The sequence below is a fragment of the Lepidothrix coronata genome, unplaced genomic scaffold (genome assembly GCF_001604755.1).
Source record: "Lepidothrix coronata isolate B3197 unplaced genomic scaffold, Lepidothrix_coronata-1.0 Scaffold10, whole genome shotgun sequence".
NCBI classification, from domain to species: Eukaryota; Metazoa; Chordata; class Aves; order Passeriformes; family Pipridae; genus Lepidothrix; species Lepidothrix coronata.
In genome coordinates, this window is record NW_016690190.1 from 3,515,043 (window position 1) to 3,533,405 (window position 18,363).

An 18,363-nucleotide genomic window follows, 5' to 3' on the forward strand; every position below is an offset into this window, starting at 1 on the left:
TGAATCCTTTACAGCATGGATAACCTTATCATTTTTCCAAAAAAAGCATCAAATAAATGTTTCTGTCCTATCTGGTAGCATTAGGTTAAGGTTATTCTCTATCACAAGAGATTAGATTTGATTCTCCTTTTAGTGCTGCTGACACAAGGAAGCTGACGCAGGCTAACAGACACCGGCAGCCAGACGACTGGAAATATTCCAGATATACTGGAATATATCAACTTGAATCTGCCGATTGCGGATAATTGTGCATTAATTTTGCAAATAAGCACTCCCTTGCAATGCAATAAAGATGATGACCTATTTCAAGCCAGAGGCAAGTCAGATACAGAAGAAGCCTAAATCCATTCTATTCAGGGAAGACTGTGGCTCCACAAAAGCGAGGCTCTAAGCCACAAAGTTATTTTCGCATCCTTTGCCGCTTGTCAAAATGTGCAGTGCCCGAGACAATACAAAGCAAACTTATCTTCCATACTTTTTGCATCTGGCATCAGTACTCAAATCTTACAGCACATCCCAATTCTAAGCTGTATGATTCATATTTGGTAGAAGACACCTGAAAGTTCAAATCTATTCTGTAAAAAAAAAAAAAAGCCATTATTTGTCCAAGCATGGGATGTCCCGAATTTGGATTATCACATTTGGTGATGATAGAGAATACTCTGGTAGAACCAACAATGTAATTAAAAATAAAAAATTAAGCATTTTATTTGGAAACTGTTTTAGAAGGAGGACAAAATCATCAATACCTATCCAATACTATTCTAATCACTCATTTTTAGGCTTCTTTCTTAGAAAATCAATTCAATGGTTTGGTCCACTGAGTCAGGATCCACTTGTCAGAAAATGCTTTAGAGAGCTGTCACGTAAAAGACCATCCTTAGCTGGACTAATGTATTAACTAACTTGAAAGCAAAGTGCTTGGATGCAAGAGAGGCAAGAGGACACAGGAATGGGGTTAATAACCCAGTACCCCATCTCATCATTTGCACGGCAACGTGCAGAAGTTGCACTTTCGAGTTTCTGCGCTGAAAATCACTGTTACCTCTTTCTCACATTTTGGTAACTTTCCTTCAGGTACTTTCCCCCCTTATCCATCCTGAATGGTCCCATTCCTCTTCTGGATTCTTACAAAGCTTGCTTTTCATTTTCTGCAGGCATTTTCTGCTGGAACGTGCCCATACAGTGGGAAGGACAGTCCTTTCCATCTTCTGATACTCCAGACTCTAGCTCTTCTCCATCACTCAGTGGAAGCTTCTCACAACTTGCACATCCCCTGTGTTAATTTTTCCATTTTCCCTACTATCCCCTGGCTCTTCACACTTACCACATTTTCAACAGTGTAAACTTTTTACTGAACAAGTGTAAAAAATACCAACAGCTGAAAAACTTTAATGAATTGAAAACAAGCTTGCAGTGGGTTTCACACGAGAATTTACACAGTGACAAGAACATCAGCATCAAGGCTGCCTTTCCTACTTGATTTGCCAGCTTTTTATTAATCTTGGTGAATTGGTTTTATCATTTTTATTTACAGGTCCTTTACAATGTCTGAGACAGCCAATAATGGAAATACACTATCAAAGTTTGTACCCAGGCTGTTAAAAATGAGCCTGATAAAATTTACAACCACAGATGAGTAGATAGGTTACAGACAACAATATCTACAGAAGTTACTGTAGCCAAGAAAAAAAGGATCCCTTATCTCTTTTTCCACAAAAGTCTATGAATGTATCTTTCCAGACTAACGAAGACTGGCCTTGGTGAAGACACACAAAATTACATTCAGGAAGGAAAACCCTCCAGAAGAGGTACAACATTTTTTGTACCATCCTGTCTGATGACAAAGATCATAACTAGGTCAACTAATACAGTAATGTGATCAGCAAGCACCTGCTGTAAGCACAGCAGTTAATAAAATATTAAAAAGGCTTCAAGATGAAAAGCTATTTTCCATTTAACAGGTAACACTTTTTAGGAAGGAAAGACTAACTTGTAACCAGCAATGCAGGTTTCAACCGCATCTGTTCTGACACTGTGCCTGCTAAACATCATCACCCCACCAAAACCAAACGCCCAACAACTTCCACCCTTCTCCAAAAAACTAGGAAGCATTTTGCTAAGGTAACGCTCAAGTATGAGAGTACCACCTTTGAGGAGTTCACTGCAGAAACTACGGAAAAAAAATCAGTAGCAGACTCATTGTGCGATTCTAAGACAAACATATTCCATAAAAACTTGCTTTCTTTAACTGGGGGCCTCCCACTACACAAAATCTGGGTGTTACTTTACTCTCAGTTGCAACTGATGGTTTGCAAAGAAATGAGAGATACAAGAACATTAAGTAAAAGTTATCTATGTCTTTTCCTTTCATTAATTCTAAACACAAACTGAATTGCTCATCATTCAGCTCTACTCTTAAAGCAGAATCAAGTCTTCCAGTCTGTCCAGTTTGCCCCTTAAGTTGCCTCCTCTTTAACAAAGGAATTAAGGCTTTAAATGTTCATTACATCTTTAAGTGTTTAAAAATATTTCCTCAAATACATTGAAAAACTGTAAAGGATAAAGCTCAGTGAAGTCTATCTTGCAACATAACCAAGCAGTTTTACTGCAAGAACAAAGTCACCAGAAGCTTTAGGCACTGTCCCCTCTGCAGCTCATGCCAGCCTAGATGGTGGGTGCAATTATCACATTGTCCTTGGCTATTTACCCCTGCTCCCTTCCTTACTCTTTCTCCAGAACATAAACCTTTGGATGAACCATTTCAGATGCTAAACAAGCAAAAAATTGTTCTCTTTGTCAAGGTTAGCCTTCTGCCAGCCTACTGTGCTGAAACAGCTTGGCAAAGGACCCAGTGATCACCTGAGCTGGTGAAAAAAGTCACCTTTCCTCTCTATAGCCCACAGTTGGATGGATTCGGGCTACCATGAAGCAGCAGCCTTCCTGTTGAGGTTTCAATTCTCTTTCATTTCCCCACTTTTTCCATCACCTGCCATCTTTGCTGCTTGCTGCTAAGTAGAATTTGCCTCCAAGCGCTATAAAAAGGAAAGTTAACAAATGTTCTCTTACCGCAGCAGAACAGCAGCGTGCGGAAAAATAAGAGCTGTCTGTATCCTTCATTTAAATCGTTAACCACCAGTTGCACAGCGAAATCTTTAATTCCATATTCCTCACGGCTTTTGTGCTGCAGTACTAGTAGTCCCTTTTATTCACTTTGGTATTAATTCAGTAGTCACGAAGATCATGCACAGACTGAGTTCTGGTACAATCCACTGTATTTACATCTATTAATTTAACAACTTCTCCCTAGACAGTCAAAGGTTTTAAAAAAAAAATAAAGAGGGGGGGGGAAAAACTCCCAAAACAACTATCCAGATCTTCTAACCCATTTAAGAATGCAATTTTGCTTTATACAGGTAACTACCACAGAATCTCAATAGTGTTAAACTCATGCAGAGGTGACATTTAAAAAAGATTATCATGAATACACCAAACTACTTCTCTGCACACCTTAAGCTGAACACAAGTCATATTTGTGATGGAAAGCAAGCAACCAGCCAGCTAATTACAATAATTGCCTATAAGAAGCAAATGGTAGTCGAGCAGAGCTCTTACACAGCTTGGGTCACATTAATTAAAATGACAAAACAAATAAACTCAGTCTCAGCTGAACTACAGAACTTAATTCTTCTCTCTCCTTGCCAGAGCACACAATTAATTAGACTATCCAGAAAAGATAATCAGCACCTATTTAAAAGTTCATGTTATCAATCCACAAAATAATTTGTTCTACACTTTGCAATATTCCACCATTAAACTATTACTACACTGTGCATGTGTTTCCTACCAACTGATTAGAAAATGTAAAAGACAGCTGGAATTGTCTGGTCAAGTACAAATATATTCTGCTTGTTTAGAAATATCTGTGATACAATAAAGCAATTAATGTATCCCATTTTATCACAAACAGGTCTCAAAAGCTGAAACAGAGCAAATATACTTGATTTTTTCTTTTTATTTTTAAAACACAGGTTATTTGCTCCCAGTCACAGAAAAGTCAAATAGGAACTGCCACAGAAACCACATTCTCCTAAACAGCATTCTATGTTCTACTCAGCAGACCATCCTGCCTTGGTAACCCTTGTATTAACTTCAAAAATGAAATCATTTAAAAGGCAGAATTAGCTCCTTGCCACCCATCATAGAATGAGAAGTGTTAAAGAAAACCTTTATACTCTCTAACCTAGAATCTGGAAAAAGTTACTTCAATTTTCAACGATGTACATAGGCTTAAAAATGTCACAAGACACAACACAAACTGTATTCTAGCAAAATTATGAGAATGCTTAAAGAAATCCTTTCTGAAAGACACTTTAGATACTAAAGACTCACATTTAAATCTACATTACTTAAAGCAATTAGAGAGAATGTTTGACCTATCAAGTTTAATGAATAAATTTACAAAACCAGATCAAAGACTGAGACACCAATATACAACCATCCAGTTCCAAACACCTAGATACTACCAACTTCTTAGTCATAATGATGTGTTTTACTTCAGGTTGATTTTATAGTGCTTTTCAAACACCACTAGTGAATAACTTGCACTAGAGATATAAAAAAACTAGACATGCTACTCAGACTTCAGAAGTGTCTACCTTCAAAACAAACCCTTTATCTGAGATAAAGGAGGAAAAAAATTAAGTTACCAAGTCTGCACTCCAAGTGTCAGAAAATGTTGACTGAACACTACATAACTGCACGTGAAAAGTATTTACTACTTATCAGGGCATTTAACAACAGCTTTACTAATAATGATACTGTTTAAGTGGCCTCACTATGGAACAGATGAAGATATTAGGGCCAGTATTGCTGTTTTTGTGGTCAAAAAAAATAATTCCTAGCCACTTAGTTATGCAACACATTTTTAAACTAAGTTCATTTTGTTCATTAACAACTTCTTTTCCTTGTCTCCTAGAAGAAAGATTTTAAACAAAGTCGGTACCTTTCACATAGAAACTGAATTGCCCCTTCATGCTGAGCTTTGTGTAGGTACACTGGGAGAACCCACAAAAATATTTCACCTGATCACAACCTTAGAAAAGAAAAAAAAGTTTCCTTCAGTGCTCAAACACACTCCTGCGATCTCCTGAATTTAATACAGATAGTGTGGAAAATTCATTTGATGCTGAGCATTTGTTGAGCACTGCACAACAGCCTGCATTTTTAAGAGAGCACAGGTTCTGTTTGCTGAACTTAAATGCTTGTGCTGGTTGTGGAGTGTTGCAGGATGATAACTGGCAGTGCCCCCTGAAAACTCCTGCCTGAGCTGACAACATCTTCAGTCACTGGGAAGGGTTACAAATTAGACCCTTGCCTGCTTCGCCCCTTTTGTGCTAGGGTACACTTTTGTAACATGTCATCAGAAACAGAATAAATAAAGAAAGGCACTGTTGCTGCTCCTCCAAGACTCACAAATGCTAAAAAGGTGGAGTAACAAGTCAAATACTTGCAGCAAGGGGTTTAAGCGGGGTAAAAAGAAACAGCCTGTAATTCTGCATCAACCAGCCTTCTTTAGCACTGGCCACAGAAGAGAGAATCAGCTGAATGAGTACATATTTCATTGTTTTGGAAAGAAGCTGTGCACAGGAGGGAAGATTCAGATAATTCCATTATATACCCAAAAAGCTCAAGAGCAACTGGAATAAAAACGCTGAAGCAAAGAAACATGTATCTTGCATGCTGACTTCTGTATCCTGCACTAGCTATGAGAAAGTAGCTGTGTTCACACACAGATGTGTGAACAGTTGAAAATTATGAAAACCATCTCACACCTCAAAAAACGAAGTACTGTACCCAGAACTCTCACGTGGTCAAGGCTGTTGGAAACGTACACTTGCTACACAAGAAGCTCGCAGACACCTTCATGTCCCTGGCAAAGCTGTGGCTGCAATCCTATTTCTGTGGAAGGCATGGCTTGCTCAGAAGGGCTCCAGAGACACCGAGTCAGATTGTTACAACCCAGCACGGGAAGCTCAAGACCATCAAATCCAAGGTGTCAAGACCTAAACCTGGCAAGTCCAGTGAAGGAAGTCTCAGCCAAAGATGAAGGTTAGTGCAGTTTCATGGGACAAAGATGATTTATAAAAACAAATCAGAAAAGGGGACACACACACATACACACACCATACTACCACTACTCCCCCCTGACAAGCCCTCAGGGGCCCATGGAGCACTCCTCATGTTGGAGAGATTCCATTAACTAAGTCTGCAGAAAATTAATCCAGCAGAAGTGATGCCAATTTCCTACAGCACTACTGAGTTGAACCAAATTAGGACAGGACCCGCTTGGTACCAAGGTGGCACAGGGGAGCAGACCTGGCTAAGCCGTGTGAGACAGGCCCAGGAAATGGCAAAACCTGCGGCTCTGGGTGTCAGAGCACCGCTTGGTGACCTGGGTCTAACTGCAGGGATCTCTACTGTACCATACATTTCACCACCCTCCACAAGTGAGTGGTTCAAACTGAAAATAAAACTTACACTCGGACAGAGTGCGTCTCAAGAAAAAAATCCACAACCCTGTTACACCTGAAACAGTTTCTACGTAAGGCTGGACTGGAAAACAGTTAAAAATTTTATGATCAACTGAAGCCTTCTTTTGTTTCCCTTATAAGTACAAATAAAATTAGACTTCCTTCTAAGTCAAATTCCCTGCAAAATGTTTCATGCAGTCAAATTTTTCTATAGATGTAACAATTAATTAAACCGAACTATAGATTTGTGACAAATTAATGAAATGGAATATTGCAACCTTAAGGAAACCTATGGGGTTTATCAGTTTGTTTTAAAAATTAGCTGCCATCCAAAGATATCTCCATTTAAAAAAAAAAAAAAAATCAACCAAAACCAAAATCTTATTTGGTCTACAGTATTTTTAACTTCATGCAACAACAGAATTGCCATTCCTGACTACACAAGTGTCAAGAAGGATATTATTAGAACAGCTTTAAAAATACAAGATCTTTGAGTTTAAAACAAAATACACAACAAAATACAAATGGGAATAGCATTAGTGGCTTAAGAAATAACATAAATTAACAAAACAAAAAATCAGTACTAAACATTCTGTGCCCAACCAGTTTGTGGATATCCACAGAGACAAGAAACAAGCCTCCCAAGACATCAAAACTTTTCAGAAGGAGCCACTACTCTATTAAGCTACTTTTGTGTAATCAAACAAGCTACCACAGGACAGAGCTGTTAATCCTATTGCTTTTGGGGAAAAATATCATAAGCAGAAATCTCTTTAATATCCCCAATAAACTCAGATATTTCACGGTTGTGTACTAACGTTCTATCTGCCTTGCCACAAATAAATCATAAAAAGCCCAAGGAAAAAAAGATGAGAGGTTATCAAAGTCACTGTCTTTTCTATACCTGAATCAACTTTCCCCCATCATTCTTGACATATGGTTGCCTGTGGAGGTGATAATCTATTAATGGGCATTTTATGAATAAGTTAAGAAAGTCTATTTAAATGCTTCCCTGTACTTAGCCATAAGGAAAATTATCTCATAGTAACATGAAACCATCTCCTCTGCTACCATTCAAACTCACTACTTCTGGCAGGAACGGCCACAAGCTGGCAAATGAGTTATTTGGATTCTTCTTTGCAACAGATTTAAAAATTTCAATTTCTTTTTTAATCTCAGGTTTTTTTCAGTCTTTCTTCAAAGCTCTGACCTTCTAGACTTCAGATCACTTATTATTCTTCTCTAGACTCTCCTCAGCCAGATCATGCACTTCTTGAGGCTGAGACCCAAACTCAGACATAGTATTCAGCTACAGCCTTTCCTGTTCTATGCAAAACAAAAAAAAAAATTCACTTATCTTTTGAGATATACTACTGCAGAATATTATCTACAAGATGCTTTACATCCAGCTCAATCACTGAACACAAATGCCAGTAAACATAATTGAGATCAAACATAAAGTAGTGAAGTAAAAAACCACTCATGTGGTTTCAACTTTCCAAACAAGTAGCATGTTTAACTGCAAACTCTTTGAGAACTAGAAACTTTAAAGGAAAGTTGTTCTAATACCCAACACAATAGGTTCCCTAAACATTACTGTAACAAAACTAGCCCCAGTTTTATTTGGTGTATCTATATTATTTTATGAGAACCCACAACTTACTTCATACTGTAAGGTTAGAGGTGCCTTTTCATTCTATCTTCATCTTATATATCTTTTCACCCACTCTCCATTTTATTCTTCTTCTTAAATCTGTTTCATAGGATTAAGGTTTCTAAATTTATAAGTAATATTCATGCAGGATAAATTCCAGCATTGCTGCCTAGAAAATGATCGACCATCCAGCAGCTCAGGCCCTCACTTCACAGCCTTCAAAGTAATTCTGGTCTTACAAAGAGCAGTTCAGGGCACAAAGCTCCGAGTACAGAAAATCCCATTTGAATTATTTAATATTGGTGTAAATAATCTCTAGCAACAAGAGCAGAACCTTTCCTCCCAGCTGTCACACACTCCTTACTATATCAACAACCCTGGAATACTCTGAAAACCTTCCATCCAAACAATCCCTTGTCCCAAGAATTCATCCTGGGGAAGAAGCCAACCCATGTGCCTCTGGACGCCAGCTCACATCCAGGCCTCTGAGCACCAGCAACCGAATGGCGGGCGGAAGAGGGAAATTTCTGTCAATCCACTTGCCCCTACCCTTTTCAGATCCTTCTGTCTCCAAGTACTCATTGCCTAGATATCCCATATGAGTGCACAAGCAACTACTCTTGCCAACCTTGAATGGTAATATGGGGAGGGAAAAGCTTTAGCAATTGCTATTCTCTTTATTATAGGAATTATTATATGATTATTAGAAGATTTTTAGTATTGGCACTTAGGGTAGCGAAGCAATTTCTAAAGCCCTAAATTCACGATTTGAGTTGAACAATATGTCTTAAATTTGTTTTTCAAAGCCCCAGAGAATTCATAAGGGACACTGATGTAGCTGTAACCAACACAGAGCACTCGATTACAACCTCAATACAGAGCACCCCCTTTACCAGAGGGCTCCAACTTACAGGTGTAAGACAGCTTCAACATCCGTCAGAAATTCTTGTTGTCTGCCCCCTTTTAAAACTAGAAACTGGGTGTAGAACTGAAGGCTTACCTCCTGGGAATCAGGACTGCATTTCCCTAAAGACTTATAGGAACTGAAAGGTTTCCAGGTATGTCCTCAGAATCATTAAGGTTATGCTCCTTGACAGGTTTCCACAGTAAGGTTACTTTTAAAGCTTAGATTTACCTTGTCTTGAAGGACTGAGACAAAACACCAGAACATGGATTTGCATTAGAGCCACGAGTCAATTAAAAGCACCTCACTATTTTTCTGACTTATGCCACTTTGAATTTGCATTATTCTTTCTGTTGACTTGGTTTAGTATTAAGGATAGTTTCCATTTTAACTGTGTCAGCAATTTTTTGGGCTTGACCTTTACTAAAGGTACAGGTCTAAATGAAGTAATAGCTGTACTTATACAGTAAACAAAACTTAATTACTTACAACTCAAGGAAGAACTAGTTAGCTAAAGAACAAAACCACATCAGAAAATAAAAACTCTAGAACAAGCTCTGCCTTAAGACCTGAGCATTTCAGTATTTCCAATGAATAAGAAGTTGGCTTTTAAATAATACGAGAATATCCCCACACACTTCCTAAATACTTGCACCCATACTGGCAATGTACCAACCTTTCTGGTTGGCAGGTGTTCCAGGTGATTGTCCCTCTCCCTCACATGGGGAAGATATTCAGGATGGGGGCAGAAGCAGCCACACGACGTAATTTACCATTTGGAATCAAATCTAACAACTGACACAGGCTAAAACATTTTTGAAGTTCAAATGACTTACAGCAGTTTCACAAACACCCCCCCTTTGGTATGAAAATTGATTTTTTAAAAAAATCCTGCCTCCTGCCACTGCTTTTCCCTCTCTTCTCTCTTATACTGCAGTTTATCTGACCAGCTCAGCTGTACTGATGTTATTGTTCCGAGGGCCACAATATAAACTAGTTATTGGAGTAACTCCATAGAGATTTGTTTTTTATGGCAGAAAATAATCGAGAAATTAAATTCCGTGCACAGCTGCACCACCACAAACTGGGCAACACAAGCCAACGAGAAGCTTCTTAACCTCACTTTGCTGCTGAAAGTGTGTGTTTGTTAAATCCCACTCTTCAGGTATTTCAGTTTCTCAACCAGCTGAGAGTTTCTCCTTACTCAGGGAAGTTGGGACTGGACTCGCATTACTCAAGGCATTTAATCACCCTGCTGGGTGGGTGTAAAATAGATGGTGCCCTGCTCAGTTTTGCCTGCCTTAAGCAAGTAACTCCTTAAGATGAGGGAATCAATCTCACTTCTTCTGAACATCCATAGGGGTGGAATCCTTCCCCATTTCTCCCTTCTGACCATCTCCCCAGCACGAGCTCTAGTACTTGTCAAACTTCTCAACTCGTTAATTCCACTATAACCCACTATGCTATTAATAAATAAAATGGATTAAAAAAAATTGTCTTTGGTGAGTTGGGAATCAAACTGGACGCCCCTGAGAGCTGCTGATCAAAGCCAGCTCATTTTTGCCTGCTAGAGGCAGAAAGGAGAGGTCACCAGGCAGGCTTGGTCCCTCACAGGACCGCTCACAGGTGAGAGGTCCCGTACGGCTTGCACACACACCAGGGAAAGCTGAGCTGAGATAATCCCCAGCGAGTTCAGAACAAACCGGCAGAGCTCCTGGCGTCTGCATTTCCCTCCGGAGCAGAGCCGGTGCAAGGCATCTGGCAATTTGGTCTGGCTCGGATGCCTACAGTGCCTGGATTTGCAAAACACCTCGCGTTGTTAAGGCGCAGTTTGTTCCTTCCCCCTCCCGAAAAAAACATCTCAGAAGCGTTCGCAACTCACGCTGCAGCCCCGGCAAAACAGGTAGTGCCGCTCGCCCTCCGTGGGATTGGGAAGTTAAGTAATAAGCCCCAAAAACACAGGAAGTATGTAAGAAAGGCACAAACCAGAGGCCTGACATCCTCCGTGCCCCCACAGTGCCCCGTCCGCCAACATTTCCTCAGACCCCTTGTGCAAAGACGGGGCACGTCCACCGAGGGAACCGAACCCAACCTTGGGGGGTTCAAAATGCATTCCCAGTGTTTCCAAACCCACCGCGGGGAACCGATGGCCAAGCCCCCGCACCAAAGCCCCGCCGGCCGCAGCCTCCGCAGGGGGCACCAGGCCGGGGGTCCCCGCGCCCCGCCCGCGCCCCGCGCCCTGTCCACGGCGGCCCCGCTCCTGCCCCCGCCGGCTCGGGCCGCCCCCGGCACGGCACGGCCGGGCCCGGGCCCCACGGGCGGGCGCCGCAGCCGCCGCCGTGCGACGGCCTCACCTCCTCCGGGATGGCCGGGTCCCCGCCGCCGCCCCCCGCGTAGCCGGCGCCGAGCGCGGGCGGCTCGGGCTCCATGTCCCCGTTGAAGAGCGAGGCCCCCTCAGCGCTGCCGCCGCTGCTCAGCGCCGCCATCTTGGGCCGGAGCGCCGGGGCGAGGGCGGGGCCGGGGGCGGCCGCGTCCCCGCCGCCGGGGCGGCCCCAGCCGCGACCCGTAGCGCGAGGGGTGGGCGGCGCGCGCGGCCCCGGCCCGCTCCCAGCGCCGCCGCGTCACGGCCCGGCACCGTGACGTCACACACGGCACCGCCGCGCGCGGGCCCGCCTGACGTCACCGGGAAAGCACCGTGACGTCACGGCGCGGCCGCCCCGCCGCCCTGGGAACTCGGACGTAGGCGCGCGCCCCGCCTCCCGCCGAGGCCCCGCCCCCCCCGCTGACGCCGCAGCGCCCCCTGGCGGCCTCCGCCGGGCCGGTGCCGGGGGCGGGAAGCGGGAGCGGGAAGCGGGAGCGCCGGGGAAGGGTTGGGCATCATGGCAGAGGGGGCTCCGGGTGCTTCCCAGCCGCGGCCTCAGCAGCAGCGGGGAAACCCGAGATAAATGCGGGAGCGCGGTGCCGGCGAGGTTGAAGCGAGGAACGAATGGGATGTCGGGCATCCCTCGGCGAACAGCGGCGCGGCGGCTTTGGGGTGAATCCTGGCAAACAGGAGCCATGCGGCAGCGACAGACGCGCTCCCAAAAATCACACGTTAACCTGCTGGCTGTAACTCTGGTTAGAACTGAAATAATCGATTGCCAGGATCGATAAAACATCCATATTTTTCCCACTGACAGCACTGGGCCGTGGGCTGCCCGAGCTGGCGCTCTCTGTTCACAAAGGGCGCTCCAGGAGAGGGAAGGGTCGAGTCTGGCTCAGCAGGAATCAGGACCCTTTCCGTCCCCTCCTAACAACTCTCTCCCGTTCTCCAACTGGCTTTGTCCAGTCTGGAGGTCTGAGAGCAGATCCCAGTGGCCGAATGTCCATCTCGTCTTCCCTGTGTGTGCATGACAGGACGTGCAGCACTTTCCTCGACAGCCCGGCTTGCCAGGGATAACGCGTGGGCTCACACTGCAGGACCTGCCGTGGCCTTCCGTCCCCTGGTGCGAGTGACAGAGGCACCGAAGCGGTATTTTGGGAAGTGCCGCTCCCTCCTCGAGCTCAGGAGCGAGGAGGAGCTGAACTCGGCTCTTACTGCTGCCCCCAAAGATGCTCCCCACCTTGTCCTCGGTGCTTGTGACCATCTTTCCCCAAAGTGCCAGTGTAAAGTAAAACCTGGAGCCGTGTCGTATCCTTGTGTGCCACACCCACTGAAATGCTGCTTACACACGCACACACAAAGCGTTCGCTAAATCAGGGGGTTTGAGCTGCTGTCTCGCTGAAAAGGTCGTTACTACAGACACCGAAATGGTAGCACTATTCTAATGCATTGCAAAGACAAGCTGCTGTACCAGAAGAGCAGCAGGACTTCAGAGAGCACAAACGCTGTTCTAACACAACCTGATGTATTTTATGGTAGCCAATTAAAATATATTAAGTTGAAATATGCAAGTGCAAACGTCCTTATCTTTGTTTCGCTTCAGCTGTGAACATGAAAACATACAACCTCTTAAATGTAATAATCCTGGTGATAGATTTGAGATTTATATTTCACCTTTCACGCTGGGGCCATCGGCGTGGAAAAGTCAAGTTCAGTATCAGCAGTGCTGCAACTGGTAAATAAACACAACTTCAATTCACTGTGCAGACACAGGAAAAACATGATGGAGTTGGAATTACCAGACCCTGGTGTTATGGGGGAAAGGAACTTTGGGCATGAATTTAGCTGAGGGTCTCTCCTGTAGAGAGCTATGCAGTATTAAACACTTGAACACAGAAATAAGCAAAATAATCCGGTTAATATTAGTTAATATTCCAGTGGATTTTAATTGATTATCTGACAAGCTACACTTTCCTAAGAGAGGAGCCTGGGGTTTCCTATGACTGGTGGCCTGAAGCGCAGTCAACAAAAAGACTGGAGAAGTACATAGACTAAGCAGTTCACCAAGTTCAGAAATTTCTCTCTAATAGCCACAGTAATGAAAAGGATAATTATCAGCAATTCCTGCTATGTGATGGGAATGTGCGATGGTAGTGAAAGATGCACACAGACCCTGGAAAATAACACCCATGCTGAGAACTAAACACTGGGACAAATCTCTCCGATCTCTGAAGGAAAAGGCAACAGAGGTAATAGGAGATGGTTCTCCATGCACACGGTCTGTTGTGGAAAGGCCAGCAGAGTAATATAAATCAACTAACAGAGCAAGTCCATTCATTTCCATGAAATTTATACCAAGGGATAATTTAGTCTCAATGTACAGAAGATAGTCATAGCTCTTGTTTTATTCCTTAAGCAATTTATGTCCAGGGCATAGCCCCAGCAGTGGAATTAGTAGACTAGCAATCTTGTAGCTTGTAATACCTTTCCCAATGCTATTAGTACACTTGAGTGCCTTTCTTCTGAGCTTCTGATTTTTTTCATAATATTTTCATTCACATAAAATACTAGACTTTCTTATTACATTTGATGTACCACCAAAGAGCTGCAATTCTAAACCATAATACTGAGAACTGGAAACACAGCAGAATTACCACCTACAATACAAGAGATAAAAAAGCAACACCTAAAGAACTATTTTAAGGAGGAAGGAGACAGAAAATCTACTATTTATGCTATACTTTCCTTTTGATTGGGGAAATCCACACCTAGTAATAAATGGAATTCCCTACTGCTTCACATAGTGGCCCTGACTAATCCATCATGATGAAAGATAAATCATTAGTAACTGTAACTATTTCTTGGTGATATGAAATCCTATCTACTGATAAGTGATGGCATCAACATCTTTTATAGAGACCAGCTTTCATTACCAAAATCAAACTTACAACCTAGAGGTGAAAGGCAGGTTTCTGCTATCAAATCTGTGGGCTGCTGGCTGCTTGGCTCCTACAATGCAGCACAGCCAGTTTATCTGGTATTGCAGCAGGTAATGCATACTTGTAAATGTAAAACTTGCCACCTCCCATCAAACTCTTGGTTAATGCATTGGGGTTTGACCCTCCTCAGAATTTTTTAATTTTAATTTGGGTCAGAAAACAGGTCCAGCTCTTAAAAGACAAAGACTCTTCAGCTAGACTGCCCACGACCAGAGCATTTGCCTGATCTAATCAACACCTGCACTTTCAGAGAACAATGTTTTAATGAGCCAGTAAAAAAAATTATATGGCTACCTCACCGTGAGCATTTGAACACATCTTTCGTGATCTTTATCTCTTCCTACCCAAAAAAGTGTGAGATACTCCAAAATATGAATGTCCAAAAGACATACTAGATGAAACTTAATATTGGTCTCATTTATTATATTCTTTCAATAGAAGACAATATCTCAAAAAATCCTAGCCTTCCATTTTCTTAATCAAAGACTTACAAAATTTGCATATTGATATGATAATTGGTATGATTTTTTAAAATGGTGTGAAAATTTGATACACATTGAACTCTGGATGTCTGAAGTGCTTTTAAAATTTACCCAAATTTCAAAAAACTGCTTAGCCTTTTCACACACTGAAAAGACAGTGTTTGTCCCATACATGGTAGCATTTGTGCTTGGCCCATGCATGTTTGAAAGTGCTGGGTTAAATTCTCAGTCTTAACTGAGGAAATACAGGTCTGCATGATTTGTGAAAGCACAACTCCTGATGACACCAGTCATGTTCCCTGTTATCTTAGACCGAAAATGTGAAGCAGAACAAATATTAGGCTGTTGTCCAGAGTTCAGTCATTTTCTGATTACTAGTCAGAATAATACACACTTAAGAAAATTACTTTGCTCTCCAGGAAAAGAATGCTGAAGATATTTTTTGAGGAAATAACCCATATGTTTTTTTTCCCTCTCTTTAACACCTATATCTCACTCAGTTTAAGATATACTATACGTATTTTTGTATTTCTAGGAATCGCTGTCTGATTGATGCAATGTGAGGTAATAGAGAAAACAAGGCTGCTCTTTTTTTTTTCCCCTCTTTTCCACCCCCCCTCCTTTAAACTGTTCCTGTACAGATCGTATGTATTGTTTCCTTTGGAACTTCCTGAGAACTAGTTCAGGACATTTACCAATCTGTGACTCTGCTAAACCTGAAAAATTCATAACTACTGTGAGAAATTAGGTAATATTGTCATGATTTGAACTTGCAGCTGAACAGTATCATCTGTATTTTTTTCAGCTGATGGAGACTTCATAGCTCTTTGCCTTTGAGTTAAATACATGAACAGAAGTGATGAGATCGGGTAGAGACTACTAATAGAAAGAAGGTAGGGAAAAAAGAAAATGTGAATCTTCCGTCTTCTTAATTCAATTTTCATTCTACCATTAAAAGCAATGTTGATCTAACAAGATTTCTTTTATATATAAATAATAACCTATTCTAGATTTTCTTGTAATAATATTTGGAATATTTACATAGCTTTCATTTGATTCAAGTGTAATTTATTTTAGAGTCATTATTTATAAAACTGTTGTTGTTCTCTCCCTTAACCACAGCCTTCAGAAAGTATAAACCAAAACATTTTCCTTTGGAGTCAGGGAGCAGGAAAGGTGATGGGACTGCGAGATGGGAGTGATTTTCATATAGTTTGCTCCCATACCATGCACGTTCTTTGGTGTCACAAGAGCACAGTGCTGACCTGTTACCTTCCTACTCCATCTGAGTTTGGGGTCCAGCAGTGCGTGTGCTGTGTCACAGTGCTCCACCCCTCCCTCTGCTCCTTCCCCCCTTTGCTCCCATACTCACGTGGGAAGCTGAGAAAGCAAACGTTTCATGGAACAGCAGTGTAGATACCAACAGATGTAGCATATAAGGGACCATCAAGAGAAAGCATGAGCCCCAAAAACACTATTAAGAGAAGTAGCAGCCAGTGGAACAGGAGGGGCAAAGACAGGGTAAAAGATTAGATGGAGGGAGAATGCAGTAGAAGTAGACACTGGAGAAGAAGATGCAGCTCTCCTAGGAAATGAGAAGCAGATGAAAATAGGGAAACAAAGAATTTACAAACACTGGTTTTCCTGCCTGACGTACTTAACTAAAACCAGGCCCAAATCTCATGTTTGAGAAGATTAGTCAAGACCCTCCTGTTCCTGTAGCATCCCTGGTCATTGCTTTAACACATTCAGCTTGTTCAGATATCTGATTTCTGAGTCCTTTGTGTTGGATAGTGATAAGCTGATCAGCTTTCAGGACTAAATAGTTTTAGATTCCTCGCATTATTATTCCAGCGTGAATAATCACATTTTATAACTCAAAACCATTCCATTCAAGCATAAAAAACCCCCACTAATGTGATTGAGTGTGTTCCAAGAAAGGGCAGGAAAGGATACCACCTCAATTATTTTGCTGTTCAGAAAATGACTGTTCAATTATGTTTCAGTCTTGAGATTTTTCTTCATAATATCCAGAGTAGGTGAGCGTCCCCTGGCCTGAATACCTGCTGTAATTTGATTCTCCAGCACTTTACAGACATGCTGGTGACTATCTACATCTCTGATCTAATAAAAGTGTAGATAGTAACTGCACCTTGCAGTTTCTAGTCTCTTCTCTGAGCAGAAAAAGTCCATTAGGGTTGGTATTGCCCTGGAGTAAGGAAACTTTAAGAGTCCAGAAAAGCTATATCAGTAATAGGAATCAAATACAGAAACTGCAGTGTTGATGTGGAAGAGAGAGAACATGGTGACCTATCATGGTTTTTCAGGGCAATACCCCATGTTGCTGGATTTTTAAGAGTTATTGTTCTTCAATGATAGGTCAAATAGTATGGATAAACTTTTAAAATGAATTATTATATTTTAATATACATAGGCACATCTTATGTATTTAAACATAAGTGCCTTTTAATGACAGAGTCAGTGTCACAGTTCATAACCCATCTTTGTCTTTTAACCCTCATTACCACTGAGACAACACAAGCCTCACAGACATTTAGTCTCTCCCATAAAGACAAGATGCCTGACAAGCAAGTAGGAATTAGGACAGTCTCCCAACTCTGTGCTATACTCTCATCATTCCTGTGAGTATGCACTTGGCCAAAGGCAAAATTTCTGGTGCAGTGGTCAATGGCCTCTCAATGTTTCTGATGCTTTGGATTGTTTGCACTTTGCAGATACGCTGAAGGCCCTTGGACGTGGGTATTCCCTTTTGATATAATGAGACCTCTCTCTCCAGAAGACACATTCATTTTGGTAAATGAACACAATTTCTGTTACCCCCCTCTGGGGGAATTCTACATGACTCCAGCTCAGATCTTCATTTTATCTTACTTTTAAGTGGTTTGCATGCCTAGTCAGTACCCTACTATCTGTCCTCAGAGGGCAATAATGTTTATTAATAAACTTGAAGATGCTATCAAACAACTTGAGTCTGAAAATACAGAGACATATCATACTGTTGGCTGTATTGGTGTCAGGCAACAGAGCAATATTTTGGCAAACATCACAGCATATAAGCAGAATGAATAAGTGCGAAAACAGGAAAATAAAGAGGCTGCAGTGTTACTTTCCAGTTGTCAGTAACAACTCTGATTCTGTAGCCTAATTTTTACTCTCTGGTTTATGCTGTTCATTCAAAAAGCATTTGTGAAGATCAGAGCTTGTGAGCAACTTACCTGCACATCAGTTGCACCAAACAGACCCAGGACAAACAGCCAAACAATACCATGTGCTGCCTCACACGCAGCCTGTGCTCCAATTGCTTCCCATCCACTCAGAGCCAGAAATGTTGTCTGTCTGGGTGGCATCTGCACTGCCTCACTCAGGGGTTTCTCTCTGATATAAATGTGCCACTTTGGACAAGCCAGC

At 42.1% G+C, this 18,363-nt stretch overlaps 1 protein-coding gene and 1 long non-coding RNA gene across 3 annotated transcripts in view; one reads left to right on the forward strand and one right to left on the reverse strand.

Moving 5' to 3' along the window:
* The window catches only part of BRAF (B-Raf proto-oncogene, serine/threonine kinase), a 76,528-nt gene extending 64,951 nt beyond the window's left edge, over nt 1-11,577 (reverse strand). For both annotated transcript variants that reach the window (XM_017804724.1, XM_017804725.1), the window contains exon 1: nt 11,446-11,577. In XM_017804724.1, coding sequence (XP_017660213.1) covers nt 11,446-11,577 — 132 coding nt within the window. The remainder of the gene's footprint in view (nt 1-11,445) is intronic.
* Nucleotides 11,578-11,904: 327 nt separating this feature from the next.
* Nucleotides 11,905-17,847, forward strand: LOC108492403. Its single transcript, XR_001873101.1, has 4 exons — nt 11,905-13,702; nt 15,740-15,827; nt 17,467-17,576; nt 17,670-17,847. It is a non-coding gene; the product is annotated as an uncharacterized LOC108492403 (long non-coding RNA).
* Nucleotides 17,848-18,363: the final 516 nt, after the last annotated feature.